This window comes from Molothrus aeneus, chromosome 19 (assembly GCF_037042795.1).
Source record: "Molothrus aeneus isolate 106 chromosome 19, BPBGC_Maene_1.0, whole genome shotgun sequence".
Classification (NCBI taxonomy): Eukaryota; Metazoa; Chordata; class Aves; order Passeriformes; family Icteridae; genus Molothrus; species Molothrus aeneus.
In genome coordinates this window covers 2,421,765-2,442,395 of record NC_089664.1, presented here as the reverse complement: position 1 = coordinate 2,442,395, position 20,631 = coordinate 2,421,765, and the positions used below count along the sequence as shown (strand labels likewise).

Genomic DNA, 20,631 nt, shown 5'->3' with positions numbered 1-20,631 from the left:
CCTGGAGAGAGAGGCCAGTTCCCCACACTGCTGGGGGCTGCAGGGGCTCCACGTGTGTGTGCGGCACCCTCAGCACCCCACAGACCAAACCCATCCTCCCACACCTCAACTCTCCAGGCAGCAATTGGGATGGCATGCAGCCAAAGGGGAAACTCCACTTTGCTGTATTTCTCAGGTAAAACAGTTTTTGGCATCAATTCTTCTCCCACTGAGCCACCTCTGTGCCATGCACATATCTGATGTCTGGGTTATCAAAGTCATCTTTTCCAGGTTGTTTTTTTTTTTTGCTTTCCTGTTGCACAGATGCTCACAGTGCTCACAACATGCACCAGAGCTTTAGGATTTTATCACCCATCTGAGGAATAATAAATTAGGTTTGGAAAATCATTTCCCCCTGGCCTGACACTATTTTCCTGAAAAAGGAAGGGCTGGCACTGAAGGGAGCCTGGGGGTCTGGGCATGGCCAGGCACTGCCACCACTTCCCACAACAGGAGATGGGCCATGCATCCCTGAAGAAAACTGGGGAGAGTGGGAAACAGGGAGAATAAACACCACTGATAAAGAGCTGCCCTTGAAGGCTGCCCCACCATGGGAGCCTGCTCTGTTACCCTTTGTTAGGTTGTTTTCATAGAATCCCAGAATGGTTTGGGTTGGAAGAGACCTTAAAACCCATCCAGTGCCAGCCCTGCCATGGCAGGGACACCTCCCACTGTCCCAGGTGCTCCCAGCCCTGCCCAGCCTGGCCTTGGGCACTGCCAGGGATCCAGGGGCAGCCCCAGCTGCTCTGGGCACCCTGTGCCAGGGCCTGCCCACCCTCCCAGGGAACAATTCCTAATTCCCAATATCCCATCCAGCCCTGCCCTCTGGCAGTGGGAGCCATTCCCTGTGTCCTGTCCTCCATCCCTTGTCCCCAGTCCCTCTCCAGCTCTCCTGGAGCCCCTTTAGGCCCTGCAAGGGGCTCTCAGCTCTCCCTGGAGCTTCTCCTCTCCCAGCCTGGCTCCAGAGCTTCCTCCAGCCCTTGGAGCAGCTCCATGACCTCCTCTGCACTCCAGGATCTCCATGTCCTGCTTCTTTTGGGAGCTCCAAATCAGGAAAGCCACAAAGAGCAGGGCACAGGCACTGCCTGGATCTGTGTCCCAGTGCCTTCAGCAGTGGAGTGGTTTCCTGCCCAGCACAGGAGCTGCTCCCTCTGTCCACAGGGATGCAGAAGGAGCAGCAGGAAGAGGCAGCTGACCAAGCAAGAATTGGCTCACTCAGGAAGCTTTAGGACTTCTCTTCATCTGGCATCAACAAGAATCACCTTATTAATAAATTAATTAAGGAATTACTGATAAGGAAGTGGCTGAGTTCCCATGTAAATGTCTGTGGTATTGTCAGCACTGAAGTTTTCCTGAATCTTGCACAATGTTTTGGCTTCATCTGGAGCTTGGGGAATCCACTGCTGATTTTAAGAGGCTGAAGATTTTTGCCACCCTTGTCTGTGTCTCGAGGATGGTGCCTTTGGAGGGACTTCCTATCAGTCCTTCCATCCTGAGTCAGGAATGCTGGAACATTTTGTGTGTGATGCCCAGAACTCTCCTTATTCCCTGCTTGACAGAATCACAGAATATCCTGAGCAGGAAGGGACCCCAAGGATCATCAAACCCAGCCCCTGTCCCAGCAGCCCCAGCCTGGGCATCCCTGGCAGCGCTGCCCAAAGGCTCCTGGAGCTCTGGCAGCCTCGGGGCCGTGCCCATTCCCTGGGCAGCCTGGGCAGTGCCAGCACCCTCTGGGGGAAGAGCCTTGCCCTGAGCTCAGCCTGAGCTGCCCTGGCCCAGCCCCAGCCGTGCCCTGGCTCCTGTCCCTGGCCCAGAGCAGAGATGGGAGCTCTGCCCTCAGCTCCTCCTCTCCAGGATTCCTCTCAGCTTTGCTGCTCCTGCTGGGTCACTGCAGCAGCTCCAGAGGACAATGAGGTGCTCCAAAGTCCTCACCTGGATGCCAAGTGGTCAAAGGAGCCTGGATCTGTCTCTATGGAATAACCCCAATCCTAACAAAGTACAGGATGAGCTTTTCAATCTTTGACCAGTAACAGGGACAGCAGCCAAAATTTAGCAAACTGATTTTTCCCCAATATATTTTTATGTTCACAGCTAATGCCAGAGCCCTTTTCTGTGCTGCCTGGGCCAAATGTGCAGCAAAGTCTCCAAATTTATCCTGAGTGCTCCCACACATCTGGAAGGGATCCAGCAGCATGGAGGATTCCCTTCTTGGCTTGCACTGAGCTTACACATTGTCTTTTTCTCTGCTGCACACCAGCAGAAAAGTCCCCCCAGGACCCTCCATGAACATGCATGGAGTTTCTGTGCAGCCTGGAAATAAAAATTCACCCTGATTTCTTTCTTAACAGCAACTGTGCAACAGGAAACATGGATGTTCACAGATCCAAGAGCTGGTGTTAGGTGGCTGAGCAAGGATTTTTGAGAAGTTTTTGGTCTCATTTGTGTCATCAACTATAGCCAAAATAATTAAGAATAGAAATATAGATATATTTTTGATTGCATTTTCCTTTATGGATTCGCTTTTGTTTAATTGGTGATTTTCAAAGATAAATTTCAATATTTCCAAAGGAATTTTTGGAATAAATTTGCACTTTGGCACTGAATTCCCAGTGGGATCTGGTTCCTGGTACTTTTCAGCTCTGGTCATAACATGATTTATTCATTTTACTTGGGGTTTTGGGTTTGCATCCAGTGACTCTTTGTCCACTGTGGTGGCAAGATGGGTTCTTCTTTGGGTAGGTGTCACAGAGAATTTTCCAATTTAAGATCCTTCTTTCCCATCATTTTTGATTTGAGGGAAGCGAGTCTGCCATCACCCCAATAATATTTCTGCCTTACAATGCATGGGTTAAAACCCCTGTGAGGCTGTCAGGTGCTTCCTTCAGCAGAAAGCTCCATCCTCTCATCCAAAAAGAAGCCAAACCCACTTGGAGAGAGCTGAATTTGGAACCACCACCTCCAAACCCAGCGTTTCCAGGTGCAGAACATCCTTCCCTCGCCATCTCCTCCCATTTCCCACGGAAATAAAGCAAGTGGCAGTGTCCCCTTTGGCACAGGGGTGGCACAGGGAGCAGGGACGGGCTATTGGCAACTGCTCAGGTCACCAATGAGCCCAGGGAGGGAGGTGCAGGGCAGAAGCCACTTTGGGGCACGCTGCAGTGAGGCTTTTCCACCAGTGCAATCAGAACTCTCATCAAAAAAAAAAACAAAAATAAAACCAAACCAAAACCATATCAAATCAAAGAAAAACGAGAGAAAATCAAAGCAGAGAATTTAAAGAATTGTTTAAATTCAATGAAACCAACCGTGTCCTATATGTGATGTTGTCATGGATGGATATTTGCAAGATTATTTACAAAGTTTTATATTTTTTTTTTGAGCAGCAGGTGCACAACATACAGACGGAGACATGGTTTTCGCATTGTATGTTGATTGGATGGCGTGATTCAGCAGGTAGATAAGGAAAATAAGGAACAAAAACAGGAAACAAAAGAGAAAATGAGTAATCAGGACAAGCAAAAAGGAAACTCTGAAAAATTTCACTGGAAAAAAACCGTTGGGCTATCGGGGGAGGTGTCATTTTATGGGAACTCCAGAAATAAAAAATGCTTTGAACCAAAAGAGATTCGGAGATCCTTGAGGTAACACAGACAGGGCAGTTGTTATTTGCATTTCAGTTTGTAATGCAAATTTGGAGACAATTCACAAACACTTCTCAGGATGGCTTTTTATATTTCCAGGCATAGAAATAGATGTCAGTTTGCTAAACACCCACTCAGCCTCCCAAGGCCGACTGTGTCCACAAGGACACCTTCTCCTTAATCCCACCTCTTTTCCCTCATTTCCTGAGGGTAAAAAAACTGACATTCATGCTTTTGCCTGAGGAAATAAAAAAAATAGATATTCCACTACAATCACAAAGTAAATTACATGTGACATGACCAGGAAAATTAAAACAAAGCAATTAATCCACACATTTCTTGTCCTTTTGTCTTTACTTCTCAGAGGGTTAAAGGTACCAAACAAGGCTGGTGGAAGCCAAGTCTCTCAAGGTGAGGCCACCCAGGATTATTTACCTTTGGAGAACACTTCTAGCTGGAAAATATGGAGGAAAACAGTGCTGTGGCTACAATTTGTGAGCCTGAGCTCAGTGTCACACCTAGGAAACATCTCCATGGGAACCTGGAGGGTGCTGGGACAGGGACAGCTGCAGGCTGGCAGTCAGGGTCACCTTGTGGCTGTCACCTGGACTTCCCAGCTGAGGAAACTCCGTGGGAATGGGTGCCAGGAGGGTTGGAGGGGCTGAAGGGGCTGCCCCAAGCTCTGCCCAGCTGAGCAGGGGAGGCTGGAGCTGAGGAAGGCACATGGAGAAAGGGCCATTCCCTGCCGAGGACACAGCTGCGGGACTGATCCAAGAGCTCTTCTCCTCTCTGCTCTTTCCCTGCTCCAGGAGAGTGCCCTGAGGTGAGGAAGGTGAGGTGGGCTTGGTTCAGCAGCAGCTGAGTGGATGCTCATCCCCAGCCTTTATTTCCTGCTCTGCCTTACGTGGAATTGCAAAGGGAAAGAGGCTGGGCAGAGGCCACACCTGGGCTGGGCTCTGTGAGAGAGGCACCTCCTGCTCCTCACCTCCATCCCTGCACATTCACATCTCTCCATCAGCTCTTTCAGCCCTTTTTTCCTTCATTTTTCTAAACTTGGTTTTATTTTGGAACTATTGGTTCAAAATTGGATCAGACTGGTTCTGTTGGTTCATTTTTCTACATTGGTTCTTGTGGCAGCAGCTCTCTGGCCACAGAGAGAAACACAACTTTCCCAGGCCTTTCTCGGGAAGGCTGGGAGAAGATCAGAGAAAAGAATGAGAAACAATTCTAATCTTCACTTGCTGCACCTGTTGTTGTGCACATGTGGAATGTGTTATGGAGATTTGTTTACCAAAGGGTAATTTCTTAATTGGCCAGTGGTGATGGTGTTTGGATTGGAGGAGCAATTGGCTCCACCTGTGTTGTGACTCTTTGTAAGGGTGATGGGTTTCTTAATTAGTATAAAAAAAGTGATTGATCAGCCTTCTGAGAATCACAGAGTCAATGCTAATTATTACCCAGCTGGAGGCCTGCAGTGACAGGTTCTCAATACCAGAAGTATTTAAATCTGGTGAAATTGCAGTTCAACAAAATATCCCAAAGCTGGTCACATGGGGCAGGAAGAGAGGGCTGCATCCTTCTGCTGCTTTTCCATCCTCAGGACTGGAAGGGGAGAACCATAAAATCTTAGAATGGTTTGGGTTGGAAGGGACATTAAAGCCCCATCTTCTTCCCCCACCTGCCATGGGCAGGGACCTTCCACTGTCCCAGGTTGCTCCAAGCCCTGTCCAGCCTAGCTTTGAGGGCAGGAAGGTTTTCGTGGCAGTGGAGAGCCTGGTACAAGACCACATCCACCACATTCCACTGGCTGAAGTGCAATGAATTCCATTGGGGCATCCTGCCAGCTGCCATTACCAATCCTGTTATCAATCCCATTATCAATCCTATTATCAGTGTGATCTTCAGGGCACCACTGCCAACACCCAGTGCCAGAACAAAGCAGGGGTGTCCAGGCCTGGCCATCAGTGTCCCCTGCAAGCAAGCTGAGCTGCTCAGGGCACTGTGTAGATCCCTCTGATCCCTGTCCATGGTCCCTGTGGGAGGCTGGCATGGATGTGTATGGATGTGGCTTAGGGAAGTGTGTGCTGGTGGCTGTCCCCTGGAGATGGAGAGCTGCTGGAGAGAGATCAGGCAGGAGCTGCATCAAAGAAGTGCTGAAAACCAAGTTTAGAAAGAAAAGTGGCAGGGAATGACGACCCATGGGCTATCTCTGTCTGAATGGAAAAGCAGAGAAGGCGATCTGGTGGCTACACAGAAATCAGGGAATTGTTCACGTTGGAAAAGAGCTCTGAAATCATTGAGATTCCCCCAGCACTGCCAAGGCCACCATTAAACAGTGTCCCCAAGTGCCACATGCACACAGCTTTCAAATCCCTCCAGGGATGGGGACTCCACCTGTTCCAGTGCCTGACCACCCCTTCCATGAAGCAATTATTCCTAATATCCACCCTGAACTTCCTCTGGAGCTACCTGAGGCTGTTTCCCCTTGCCTCCCCTTGCTGCTTCTTACTTGGGAGAAGAGATCAACCCCTCCTGGGTGCTGCAGAAGGGAGAGAATTTAGAGAGAGCAGAGACATAAAGGACTGAGAGCTCAGGGCTGCAGTGGTCCTGGGGACATCTGGCTTTTATATGAGAGATGTTTGTGATCAGCTCCATGTTGGACACTGCCAAGGGAATCTGGTGACTTCCTTCAGAAAATCCTCTTTTAGTACTGAATGGATCCAGTTGCTCATAAACCAAAAAACCTCTTCTTTCCCACCCGGGAGGAGAAGGGAAAGGCACATGGGCCCCTGGGAGCTTAGCCCTGTTGGAGTTTTAGGGGTAATTCCCACAACTCTGTAAAGGTTTTGATGCTGAAATGTCTCAGAGCCCAGCCTGATCCAGTTCCCTGGCTGGGCCGTGCTGTGGGAGCTGGAGGGAGAGGCAATGTCCCCTGAACTGAGCAGGGAAGGGCAGCACTGTGGCTGCTCCTTGCCTGTGAAATAGCTCCAAAAATGAGGATTTTAGCAGCATGTGGGCTTGGTGTTGAGAAGTAGAAACCTTCCTGAAGGAGAAGACACCAGTCTGGGAGCAACCAGAGGCTCCCTTACCCTGTGTGAGCTGTCAGTGCTGCTTCCTCCCAGGAAACGTGGCCAAAGTGGGGCAGGAAAAGTTTCAGTCTGTTTGTGGCTGACTTGCAAATATTTTCACAAATTTTCAAACCATGGCAAAAGTTTGGGTGCCCCTTGGCAAGAAAACACATCCCATGGCAGAGGGAGTGGGGACAAGCACCCTGTGCCTTCCCACAGCACTCAGAGAGGGTGAGCTGAGAAACTTCAGCCTGGCTGCACTGAAAACAAAATCCAAAGCCTACAATGTAGGATTCACCAGCAGATAAATGAACATCATTTGTATGGGGAAGAAAACCTGGGGGGTTGTGCATTATTTTGTACCAAGGAGGTTAAATAAAAATGCATTTTGTTAGAAACAGTCACATGGTCTTCACCACCACCTGTAAAGGAATGTGAGGAGCACAGTTCTGAGCACACACAAAACAGATCTACAGGCAAACCCCTGGGACTGAGGAAAAAAGTTATGGTCAAGTTCAAATTCATCACACTCTGATACATCATCAGCTACAACATGCACTGGGAGAGGAGAGGAGCAATTTATACATCAGGTAATATCAGACTGTCAGGGATTGAGACAGACATTGGCTGCCCTTAAGGAAAAATCCTTCAGAATTTAATGATGAGTCTGGGCACTTTGTGAGATGTACAAGGCTTGTTAGCAGGGAGACAGCAGCCCTTGTAGGGCTGGCCAGAAATCCTATGTGAAAGCTGTTTGTTTATTCATTGCCCTACAGAGCTTTTGTGACAAGAACATTCCCCCAGTCCAGACTCTTCACCTCTTCCTTTCCCTGTGTCCCTGTCACTTCCCTTCACCCTCACCCTGCCCTGTGACCCACAGTGGGCAGGAACCCCAAGGGCCAGACACATGCCCTGCAAAAAACCTCCCACATTAACACAGCAGAATCCCTTTGGTCTTTTCCCTCTCTAAATTCAGCAGGATTTTTCCATGAACAGGCAGAAAAGGCCTGGGGATGGAGTAGTTTGCTGCAGGAGAGAGGGAGCTGCTTCCTGGCAGAGTCACGAGCACTGTGCTTCTCATGAGAGCCTTCCCTCTTTGGGGCAGACAGCTGTGCTCAGCTGAGCTCATGAACAGGGTCAGCCAAGGCCATCATGACTCCCAGAGGCAGCTCCAGGGAATAAGGCTGGTAGGGAGAAGGTTCAGTGTCTTGACAGGGCACAGCTTTGTTTATAAATGAAATAAATTGAGCAAACTGTACTTACCGCAATCTCTGTTACTAAAATATCAGTAATACTTCCCAACACTGTTACAAAATCAAAGACATTCCAGGCATCTCGGAAATAATTCTGCCAAATGAGAACACAAGGGAAATAGAGGGATCCAGGGGTTATTATTTTTTTGCCAGCACAGGTCAGGGATTTTTTTTGTTGGTTTGTTTTTAAACGTGCATCACGAAATGTGAGCATTTCAAGAGGGGAAAGAGGTGGAAGGGAAGAAGGAGGGCACCTACCAGCACACCAAAGGCAATGATCTTCAGCACACATTCCATGGAAAACATGGATGTAAACACAATATTCAGGCATTTCAGCATTTCTTCATATGCTTCTGGAGCATCATAGAACTAAAGCAGGATGGAAGAAGGGCTGTTACTGGAAGATCACTGACAAGAGTAAAATCTTGCCCAGCTGATTCCTGCTCATTTTAGTCAGGATTCTGTGCTCACTTTGAGCAGGATTTGGAGTTACAACACAATTATTCCTGTCTCTCTTGCTCCATCCTGTACTGAGGGGGCAGCTGGAATATCCCCAGCAGTGGAGACTGTTGCTGAGGGACATCCCCTATAAGCACACACAGACCAGGAGGGAGGAAGGGCATTTTCCAACCCAGAGGACAAGTGCAGAACTGTTTCTTCCACTAATATGGGGCCTCCTTGATTGTGAAGATACTCTAAGACAGGCAAGGGATAGGAGGACATCATCTACCTGTGTCTCTTCCCCCACTCTGGATCACATCCCAGGAGCCTGATGCTGTTCCAAAATTGAGTAATTTCACAGAATAATAGAATGTCTTGGGTTGGAAGGGACCTGAAACATCATCCAGTCCACCCCTGCCACGGCAGGGACACCTCCCACTGTCCCAGGTGCTCCCAGCCCTGTCCAGCCTGGCCTTGGGCACTGCCAGGGATCCAGGGGCAGCCCCAGCTGCTCTGGGCACCCTGTGCCAGGGCCTGCCCACCCTTCCAAGGGAGAATTCCTTCCCAATATCCCATCTAAACCTACTCTGTTTCAGTTTGAATTCCCATGGCCTGACTGGACTTTGAGCAGCCCCAAGACCCTGCTCTGCAGGAGAAAGCTCAGGCTGGGCTGGAGATCAGGACCTGCAGATCCCAGTTCCCATCCCATGGTCACACACTCAAAGGGGCTGAGCCCAACCACCACTCTGCAGGAAACCCCATGGTGGGATCTCATCCCAGCTAATCCACCTCCCTCAGGGGCCAAAGGAATCCCACCAGGCACACAGGGAGTGGTGGCTGCTCTGCTGAGCCCCCCCAACTTTCAAGGTGAGAGTCTCTCCAGCCAATAGCCCAAAATTCCAAGATTCAGGGAGATCCCACTCACCTTCATCATGAGGACGATGGTGTTGAGAGCAATCATGACCATGATAAAGTACTCAAAGGGAGGGGACACCACGAATTTCCACATCTTGTACTGGAAGGATTGCTTGTTCTGAGGCATGTAGCGGGTCAGGGGCTTGGCACTTATGGCAAAGTCTATGCAGGCCCTCTACAAAACAAAAAGGGGATGAAAAGGTGCCACAAAAAGGGCTGGAAGTCTTTATCCATCAGGATATGGCTGGGAGAGTGAGCAGAGCATTAACACCAAGTGAGTACTGGCTGTTCCTGTAAAATGCAGCAGAGGATCCCCAAATCCTCATCCATTCTCCTGGAATATTTACCCTATAACTTTCCTATGTCTCCTGCAGTCCTACCACATTCCATTAGAGCCCAGCTTCTCCTAGGTCCTGATCCCTTCACACTTCCAAAAACACTTCCAATTCCTCCTGATGGGTGATTATAGGAACCAGAGGATTGGTAAAGATGTTATTTGTGGTTTTTAAAAAGTATTGTGGAACTTGGGTGTGTCCTCACACACAGCAACACCTGAAGAGCTCAGAATGTTTCATAAAATGAGAACTGAATTTACCAATAAATTACCCACCAAAAGCACTTGGGGGAACTCTCAGAGATCCCCTTCACTGGCTATTTCTGTTCACTTTATTATGAATATAAAACTGTGATAAAAATTGCTTTCTACAAGAGGTTTTGATTCTGGAGCGTTTTCTCAACTTGAATTTACATAAAAATTGCAAGTCTGAAATCACTTTCTGTTCAGTTGGAAAATAACATGGGTAAAGCTCTCTAAATATTCTGCTTTATTTTGGACTTTTTGTTCATTTAGACAAACAAGGAACTAATTAAAAATCACTTAAAAATTCATCTCTTTTCATCAAAAATCAGGCTCCAGTTTCAAAATATATGAAAAGAGATGGTTCTTCCCAAAAGAAGTCATTGAGGCTGTGGGACCCTGGAGGAAGGATGCTGCAGATGCTAAAAATCTGCATGGATTGCGAAGGAAACTGGATACACCCATGGCAGGAAGATACACAGATGCCAGTAACTAAAGAAAAACCAGCTCAGGAGGTCCCTGAGTGGAAAACAATGGTATTTTGGGGGGTTTTAAAGAAAAGCCTCACAGCTTCTTCTGCCCTGGTCTTGCACTCTTCTCAAGGCATCTCCTTTTGGCTGTTGCCAGGAGGAAAAATCCCAGCCAGGCACAAAATTAACCTGGAGAGAAGAGTTTTCACAGTAGTTGAACTTCAGTTTGGTTTCTGAGGTCTGCCCTCAAGGTTTGCCTCCTTCTACCCCTCCACACTCGAGCAAACATAAAATCATGGAATGGTTTGGGCTGGAAAGGACCTTAAGGCCCATCCACTGCCATCCCTGCCATGGCAGGGACACCTTCCACTGTCCCAGGCTGCTTCAAGCCCCATCCAGCCAGGCCTTGGGCACTGCCAGGGATGGGACAGCTTCTGCCAGGGCCTCCCCATCCTCACTGTGGTGTGGTCCAGGGGGATGTGTGACAGTGGTTCCCAACAGGAAGCACTTGGGGGCTCTTCCTGGGTGTTTTTTTTATGCAGAAGCTGAAACAGCCACTCATTTCTCTACACCACACACCCTCCAATAACCACTGCTCTCCAATCCCCCAGCACAGGGGGAACAGGGGGTGGACTTCCACCAGTACCCAGGGGCTCTGAAGCCCCTGGAACACCAACTCTGGAGTCACAAGAGGTGGGTACCTCGTTTTTCTCGAGGCTGCACTCTGACATCACTTTATCTCCTTGCTCCTGGAAGGTGATGATGATTAACGCCACAAAGATGTTGACAAAGAAAAAAGGGAAGACAACAAAATACACCACGTAAAAGATGGACATTTCCATCCTGTAGCCAGGGCTGGGCCCCTGTTCCTCGTAGGTGGCATCCACCGAGTGCTTCAGCACACTGCAAGCAAATGCAAAGAGAGAGGAAAGGTCAACACAATCCCTGGGAAGCACCAAGGACCCCCTGAGAATCACTCCCTGGCCTTCACTCACGTGCAGGGTTTTCCACATATGCTCAGGAAAAGCTTGCTCCCACCCACGAGGCTGGGAAGAAGTTTTCCTTGAGGATATTTTTAGGGAAACCCTTTGTTCTCACCATTCTGCAGAATGGTGGAGATTTGCTGCGCCCAGATCCACTGATCCCCCCTGACCTCCCAAAGGGGAGAGGATCCAGCTGGATCTGGCTTCTCTTCTCTGGTCAACAGGGATGGAGTAAGAGTGGGAAAAGAGAGGTGTTGATGACATCCAAATAGGGGAACACAGTGAGGGACTGGAAAAGGGAGGCTGATGCTGTTTTAGTCTTTATTTTATGAAAGAGTTGAACGTGGAGGCGGGGAAGCCCTGGCCACACACTGCGCTCCACGTGTCCCAAAATAAAGTCATGTGCTGAACAGGAAATGTCATTTGGGGCCTGTCACGCCCAGCAGACTTTCAGCAGAGCTCACAACACTTTTTCCCCTTCATTTTCTGCCATTTCCATTATCAGTTTTACCCCTGACAAAGATGTGTGAGTCCAAAAGCCTGAAGCAAGAACTGAAAACTTTCTGAGAAAATGCAGAGCTCTGCCTGCTGGTTCACCCAATAATCACACAAAACTTAGCTGATAAAAGACTTTTCTCATTTCTCAGGTCACCTGCTGTCCCTCAGAGCTCTGGGGACCTGCTTTACCTGCACCATCAGCCCCTGCCACTGCCATGTACTCACGTTGGCCACCCTTCCCCTGTGGACACGGTGAAGAGCGTGAGCAGAGCCCAGAGCACATTGTCATAGTGGAACTCGTATTTTTTCCATTCCCTCGGCTGTGCCTCCACCTCATTTTTTTCATAATCGAGGTACTGACCCCTAGGAAAAAGAGATTTGGAGCCAATGAGAGAATTAAAGCAGATCAGGCATTTCTTAGCACTCAGGAGTGTTGGAAAGCCCCAGCAGCACAGTCTGGACTGTGCTGTGGGTAAAAAACAAAGGGACTCCCTCAAAGTCCATGACAGAAGTTAAAGCCAATTTTTGAGCCAGTTCCAGCCATGGGAACTGGACCTGAGGTCTGAAAATGAAAGAGATTTTAATCGGGGCATTCATTCATTCATTAGACAAAGCCAGCCATTAACACCATGCCTGCCTCTCAACTGTCTGACCCCACAGGAAACTTCTGCTTGATGGAGAAACATCTCTGCCTCCTACTCGAGGGTCGGATCTAATTCCTAAATGTATCCCACTCTGAGGGGCCTGGCATGTGGAGAACCCTCTCCAATCTCCCCTAGTCTGTAATTTCACATCCCTTTCCGTAATTTAGCTGCATTTTTCCAAGGAAGAACTGCACTGACAGCCCCTGGGACCCCACCAGGGACGAGCCCTGCAGGTGCCAGGCAGCAGGAGAGGGATGGGCAGAGCAGGACAGTGCTGAGGAGGTGCTTTGGGTGCCAAGAAAAAAGCTAATGAGATGCACAACACACCGTGCCAGCCTGCTGGGAAGAACAAAGCATGACAGGGCTTTTAAGATATTCACATCCTGTCCCTGTCCTTGCTAATTAGTAGCTCTTTAACATCCCACGCTTCTGATTATTTATTCAGTGTGTTTTTCTAATTCATAAGAGCTCTAAGAATGGAGGCAACAGGTGGAAAGAGGAGTCACACTATCACAATCCCTTCTCAAACATCACACTCAGCTTTCCCAGAAAGGAAGCTGCCTCCCCTGTATCCTGAAGATCAGAGCCAGGAATGACAGAGCTGCTAAAGAAAAAGAAGGGAAAATTCACTTCCAGGGTACCTGAGCTGAATTATTGCTCTTATTTACAGGAGCCTCTTCCCACTGAGCAAATCCCTGCCTTTGGGCCAGCCTGGGGAGCTGGAGGGAGCTGCTCCCTGCCATTCCCTGCTCCCAGCTGTACCTGCAGTCCTTCTCCAGCTCCTTGGACTCGTCCGTGCAGTAGAAGAAGCGGCCCTTGAAGAGCTGCACGGCGATGACGGCGAAGATGAACATGAAGAGCATGTAAACAATGAGGATGTTGAGGACGTTCTTCAGGGAGTTCACCACGCAGTCAAAGACAGCCTGGGGGTGCAGGGGGACAAGGTCAAGGCAGGGGAAGAAAGGAAGAGTTCATCCAAAATCTTGGCACCACCATTTAATCACACTCAGGGAATCACAGAAGGGTTTGGGCTGGAAGGAATCTTGAAGATCATCTCATTCCCACCTCCCACTGTCCCAGGCTGCTCCAAGCCCCATCCAGCCCGACCTTAGACACTTCCAGGGATCCAGGGGCAGCCACAGCTTCTCAGAGCACCCTGTGCCAGGGCCTGCCCACCCTCACAGGGAACAATGCCTTCCCAATATCCCACCTAAATCTCTCTCATTTGGGACTCATTACCCATCCCACCACCCAAGGATGCTTCAATGGATTTTTGCTTCCCAAACACTTCCCAAAGCTGTGAGAACTAACTCCAGCTTCCTTCATCTCCTGCTTTATCCACAACTTTGGCTGTGCCACTGAATCTTCTGATGCTGCTCATAACATTTATAAAGACAATCACAGCTTGTCAAGACAATATTAGTCCTGAGCAAACATTTCATTATAAAATGAAAATTGCACTGGTTTTGATTTTAATTCCAGTGGTTGGATAAAAACTATTGGAACAATAAGCAAAAAATACCAGAAACAGAACAACCAAATGCTTTGAATAAATATTTTTATAAAGAGCTGTCTGTCAAAATGAGGTGTGACTAATGTAGTCAGCATGTGCACTCCCAAGTTCTCTGCAAAGAACTCCTCAAATCCATTTCCTACGTGGGTATGAGGCCCTGATTCATTACAAGTAATTTGCACTTTCATTTTAGACAGAAGTTTGTCATAATACCAGAAATTGAGCAGTCCCTGCCCGAGCACAGGGTTTGTACAATCCTGCTTCTATTCCTCTGAATGGAAGTGAATCTTTCACAGAATTACTCCTGATGCAACTGTCTTAGGTTGCAAATGTGAGACCTGGCAGGAGGTGTCAATTCTATCATAATTTTCTGCTAATGGTTCAGCCCTGAAAAACCAGGTGGGGCACTTTATCTCTTCCAGGACCCATTCTCCCTCCAGGAGGGAGGGGAGGAATCTGTTGTAATGGGCCATTGAGTGTCCCTGCAGGGCTGATCCAATTCCAGCATCCCATGGGGAGATGCTGCGCCCAGGGCAGGAGCCAAGCATTCCTACCTGGATCCAATGTGAGCCTGGCACAGCACAGCAGCCTTTGCCCAGTGCATTGCCAGAGGAGCAGCTTCTGCTGCCCTGCATGGCCAGAGGGAGCCCAGGCCCATCTCCAGCAGCCCTGGAGCTGCAGAGGAAAACTCCCCCCTTGTGCAGGATCCCTGCTCCAGCAGAACCACAGCTGGCACTGCAGGAGGGCTGAGCCCCCATGGGATGGGGCTGTGCCACCCCCTGACACACAGGGGGCAGGGACTACTCTGACTCTGCCAGTGTTGTTTTGTTGTTGTTTTCAATTACTGCAGTTTAATTTTAATTTTCCTACTAAAGAACTATCATTCTTACTCCTATATCTTTACCTGAGAACCCCTTAATTTCAAAATTATAACAATTCAGAGGGAGGCGGTTTACATTTTCCATTTCAGGGGAGGTTCCTGCCTTCCTTAGCAGATACCTGTCTGTTCAAACCAAGACAGCAACCTAGGAATCCTGATGGAAAGCTCTCTGATCAACCCAGAAATCCTGATGGAAATCCCTCTGATCAACCCAGAAATCCTGATGGAAATCTCTGATCAGCTCTGAAATCCTGATGGAAATCCCTCTGATCGGCCCCAAAATCCTGATGGAAATCCCTCTGAGCAGCCCAGAAATCCTACATGAAATTTCTACATGGTTCCACATTAATGTTCCTTTTTAGATAAATTTAGTGAGCATAAAATTAAAATTATTTAAGCATGAATAGTGGGCTCAGACAAAAGCAAATCTACAGAACAGCTGACCCTTATTTTGATGTGAAAACAGAAATTGTCAAACACATTTTCCCCCTTCCAAATCATTCATTGCTTTTTCCCCAGCTCTCACAGAAAACAGCCCACAAAGGGTATTGAAGAATCCCTAAACCTCAGAAATTATTGAGTTTTGTTAACTCCTTCCATTCTCTCTTTGCAGGGCCTGGCTGTTTCTCAAATTATTGGTGCTGGATGAGTAATCCCAGGCAATTAAATTTATTTTATTTTTTAGATCAGTGCTCTAGGGATAAACGCCTGAACTATGGATTCTTTAATAGAAAGATGAATAAATTAAAGCTTCTCCTATAGCAATGACAAATCTCTTTGGACAGCCTGTGGAAAACCTTGCAATATTCATGTTAAATTCTCTAGGGAAAGCCAAACCCTTCCAACCCCATTTTCTCCTTTATCACATTGAAGACCATCCCACTTATGAACTGTAATTTAATTTATTTGCATTGGTTTTTTTTCTATTTGTAGAGGTTTTATTTTCATGTGGATTCACAAAAATCCCCAACATTATCCACGATGTTTGCAAAAGCACCCAAGTGCTTGACATTTGCTCAACATCTGCCCAACTCTTTGTGCTCATCTGGCTAAAATATTCATTGCAATGAAATAAAAGCAACAGAAACAACTTGGATTAAGTGGAGTCCACCAACTTCCACTCAGACCAGCCAGAAACCTCCAGAGAAGGAAAAATTTGGGTTATTTTCTAACCTTTAGCTTTGGCAGACGTTTTATGGTCTTCAGAGGCCTGAGCACGCGCAGGACCCGCAGGGACTTGATGGTGTTGATGTCCTTGCCTTTGGTTCCTCTGCAAGGGAGAAAAAGGCACAAGAACAACAGAGGGAATTGTTTGCTCCCCAGGCCACTCACTGGGATATTTGTGGGCATCCAGGGTGGCTTTGGTGGTGGAACTGGTTGGGTTTGGGAATGTTTTGATGGGTTTCGTGTCCATCCTCACCAGCGCTGCAGGCAGGATAACCCAACCTCACCTGGGGTGTCTCCAGCAGCACAGAGGAGAAGGCTGGGGTGGACAGGGTCCTGGCAGGGCTCAGCCACATGTGCTGGCCAGGCTTTGTCACCTCCCAGCCACTCACCAGGACCTCGGGCCCTTCCTGCCCCAACTCCGCACCTGGACAATGCTCCCAGCCAGGGCAGCAGCACCGGGACAGGAGGCTCAGCTCCTCCATCCCATTCCCAGCAGGAGAAGGGACAGAGCCACACAAGGCTCTTCCCTCCCAGCTGGATGAGGCCAGGGGTGTTTCTGCATGAGGCCAGGGGTGTTTCTGGATGAGGCCAGGGGTGTTTCTGGATGAGGCAGGGGTGTTTCTCCGTGCACTTCTCTGGCAGGAACATTGTGCCAAGAGGGTCTGGGAGCCTTCCTGATGAGGGACAGAGCTCTGCTGGGCATCAGAGCCTGTTCCCTCATCCCTGAGTCTCCCGTGGAGGACATGCCACCAATCCCATGCAGGAACATGTAATATGGCAATATATTACATGCCTGGAACAGTGCTGGCGCAACTCCCCACTCAGGCATGCAGGTGCTGTCAGCCCCCCACTTTTGGGGTTTAGGTTTTGTTAAAACCAAGTGCAAGGTCAAGAACGTTCCTCTTGTCCCTCCTCAAGAGGGGTTTTAAGGCAAGGACAGAGCTCCTTTCCTCGTGCACTTCCAAAATAGAGAAACACAAGAAGACAACAGAAACATCTTCTTCCAACCCCATGGCAAAACAACGACATTCCCTTTGCTTCATATGGAGTGGAAAATGGGATGGAAATCTGGAACAGAGTTTTATTCATGGCTGGAGATTTAGGTCTGGGACTGTGCTGGGGGAACACAGGTGGGAATGAAGAACGTGTGGGACAGATGCTGACACACCTATTCTGGACATTCCTCTTCTCCAAGAGGGAAATAAAGGAAGTACGAGAGGCACGAGAGACCCACGAAGGTTTGGGGAGGACTGCAAAGCTTCCCCCAGCCTGCCCCACATCCTGTGCTGAGGGAGGAGCACCAAGAGTGGAGGAAACCACCCAGTTTTGTGCCTGGCTGAGCCTGCTCAGCCCTGGAAAGGGAATTTTTGGAAATCCATCCACTTCCAAAAGATGAAGAACTCCCTGTTAACCTTATACTACTCAATAGTAAGGCTGGACCAGAACCTCCAGCCCAACCCCACAGCCCTGCCTCAGCTCCAGTCCCTTTGTCCCATTCCCAGGCATTGCAGGTGTCTGGAAATGCAGTAAGAGGGACACACAGGAATTTTTGGGGGGCTGTGGGGCTGTATCCCAGCATGTATAACTTGAGGAGAAATTTCCTGTCCATAAGGTTTAGTAGAAGTGGAGGAGAGGGGGAATGGCATGGACAGATCCCTATCTTCTCCCTCTCTCACCCTTCAGGGCTCTTTTAGGGCCATTTTAATCCATCCCAGCTGGACCCTGAGCATTGACATGGCTCTAAACCCAGATATTTGATTTACTCCCAGAGCTACAGGACTGATTCAAAGCCACAAAATAACTATTAAATATTTTTAAAAATTTTTTTTGATTCTCATTAGACATCTTTTATTTGCCCTAGATGAAACAGGCACTGCCAGCAGAGTTTTTTCTGCCTTTCTTGTCAGGTTTTAGCAGAGCTGAAGGTCTGGCCTAGGCTTGGCTTTGCAGATTTGCTTTCAGCTCAGTGTCCCTGCCATGGTCACCTTGGTGTCACCAGAGCCACCAGCTGACCTGCAGCTCCCTGGTGTGACTCTCAGCAGTGCCCTGGCTGCAGAACAGTTTGTTCAGCCTCTCCAGGAGGATGGGAATGGCAGCAGGGAAGCAAAAGGGGAAAGGGGTCATGGCCAAGGAGATGCCCCAGCAGATCCCACCTGTCCCCAGATCCCACCCCATGCCCTGGGCTGTCCCCTCTGCCAGGCCAGGCCAATCCTGCCCTGCTCCTGGGGACAGCCAGGGGAGGTGGGAGCTGAGGAGGGCAGGGCTGAGGGAGGAGTGAAGGGGAGACCCTTTAGGGCCAGGTGGCATCTTGGGGCAGCAGGAAGGGAAGGGGTGGGACATGGGGACAGCGACCCAGAGCTCTGCTCCATCCCCACCAGGCACAGCCACACTTCTGCTGGGCCCATCAGCACCTCCAGCTTTCCTAGAGAGAAGAGAAACCTCTGCTTTCCTCGAGAGAAGAAAGAACCAAGTGCCAAATTTCCTGGACCCAATCAAAGGCTTTTCTTGGCATCCTTCTCCTCACTGTAGAGAATCCCCCTGGAGCTTCTGGAATGTGGGGACAGAGGACACAGCTCTGCCTCCCACCCTGCCCCTGCCCTAACAGCAAAGCTGCCACTTGCACAGGGTTAAATGCAATGTTTGGAACTTCCTTCTCCACAAATCACTCTTGCAAAAAGCTCCTTGAGCTCTGTTCTCATGGCAGAGACTTTCCCCAATACCAGAGCTTGGATCCCAGCTGGGTCACAGCGCCCACACTGCAAAGCTCAGCTCTGCTCTCCTGGGCTCACTCAGAACCCCAGAACATTCCCAGGTGTTGCTTTTTCCTGACCCCAGGAGACCCCAATTACCACGCTGCTATTGTGCCAATTAACAACTGCACTAATGAGGCCTCGTGCAAACCTGAACAGAGACATTTCCCTGCTCTGCTCTCCCAGGGCAGGCTCTACACCTGAAGCAAGAATTTCTGTGGGTTTAATATTTCCAGGAAGGTTAAAGAGACATGGGGCAGAGCAAACCCTGGCTCCTGCTTTTCCCTGGAATGGGAGAGGCACGGATGAGTGAGCTCAGAGGTGGAGGGCAGAGAGCTCCAGTCACACAGAATTCCTTCTGCCTCAGCAGAGGACACTAAGAAGGGCTGACTGATTTTTTTCCATTCAGGCACTTAAGCAAATAAAGAGCGTGAGCCAATTAAATCTTAATGGGATTTATGCTCTGAGCCATATAGAGAATCCTGAGGAAAAAAAAAAATCCCATTTCTTGTCACAGTAAGGTCCCTGCTATAGGAAAAGCTTTTCCTGGTGCTCTGACCCAGAGTGATGCAAATTGCATTTTAATTAAAAGGATCCTCTGCAACTCTTCTGTCAAATAAAACCCTCAGGGTTGGGTTTGGGTGTTTTTAAAACCCTCTCTGCCAATATTGGGGTTTTTTTCCCTGCTTTCATACAAAGCCAGATGTCCCAGAAAATAAAAGGTCCAGATGGAGCTGGGACTCAGTCAAAAGGTGTATCCAAGCACACATCTGACCTGAATATTCCTCGCAACAAAAATAAATTGCCATGGAAGGACGAGGTTTTAATTGACTGCAGAATAACAACTGCAACATTCAGGACAGCTGAATCTTGAATAAGAGCTAAAGAGGAGCATAGGATAAAGGCAGACAGCAAAAAAAGAAAAAAAAAGGAAAAAAAAAGAGAATACCAAAAAAATTGCATTAGATCATTTTTGGGTGCATTAGGCCAGTGATGTTTTGTTGTTGTTTTCTGTGTCAGTTTGCTGCATGTTTATTTAAAATGTTAAGATTTTTTTAAAAGAGCTTTGCAGCACCTTTTCTCCCTTTAATAAATAAAAGAGCCTTTAAAAATTCAGTGGCTCTTTCAAATGGAAGCTGCTTGTTCCTGTTGCTGCTGCCAGCATCTCTGATTTCAGGTGACATGGACCCCTCAGAGTCAGGGCATCAAAAATTCAGGGTGAGGTGGAGCCTCTGCCTTCTGTGATTGCCTGGAATCCTCCTGGCAGAGTAAATTCTTCCCTGGAAGAGTAAATGAGGTCACCCCACCCTATCCAAGCACAAAGCCACCCTCTTTCTGCCCTAAATCCTCTGCTTTCCTCGAGAGAAGAAAGAACCAAGTGCCAAATTTCCTGGACCCCATCAAAGGCTTTTCTTGGCATCCTTCTCCTCGCTGTGGAGGATCCCCTGGGGCTCCTGGAATGTGGGGACAGAGGACACAGCTCTGCACTGACAGCAAAACTGCCACTTGCACTGGGTTAAATACAATTTTTGGAACCTCCTTCTTCACAAATCAGCCCTGCAAAAAACTCCCTGAGCTCTGTTTTCATGGCAGAGACTTTCCCTAATATCAGAGCCTGGATCCCAGCTGGGTCACAGCACCCACACTGCACTAAATCGGCCCTGGAGCTTCCAGCTTGGCTGTTTGGAGGTGAAATCCCCTCAAAGAGACTCAAAATTCTTCTTTAAACCTGGTTATTAAGATTTTCATTAATTGTACCTCACCCCTCAGTGCCCACTGAGTCAGCCCATCA

At 48.6% G+C, this 20,631-nt stretch overlaps 1 protein-coding gene across 4 annotated transcripts in view; it reads right to left on the bottom strand.

Moving 5' to 3' along the window:
* The window catches only part of CACNA1B (calcium voltage-gated channel subunit alpha1 B), a 329,048-nt gene that overhangs the window by 48,385 nt on the left and 260,032 nt on the right, over positions 1-20,631 (bottom strand). For all 4 annotated transcript variants that reach the window (XM_066562640.1, XM_066562637.1, XM_066562638.1 and 1 more), the window contains 7 exons: positions 16,096-16,192; positions 13,292-13,452; positions 12,111-12,248; positions 11,106-11,307; positions 9,368-9,532; positions 8,260-8,370; positions 8,012-8,095 (listed from right to left, as the gene is read on the bottom strand). In XM_066562640.1, the coding sequence (XP_066418737.1) occupies positions 8,012-8,095; positions 8,260-8,370; positions 9,368-9,532; positions 11,106-11,307; positions 12,111-12,248; positions 13,292-13,452; positions 16,096-16,192 (958 nt within the window). The remainder of the gene's footprint in view (positions 1-8,011; positions 8,096-8,259; positions 8,371-9,367; positions 9,533-11,105; positions 11,308-12,110; positions 12,249-13,291; positions 13,453-16,095; positions 16,193-20,631) is intronic.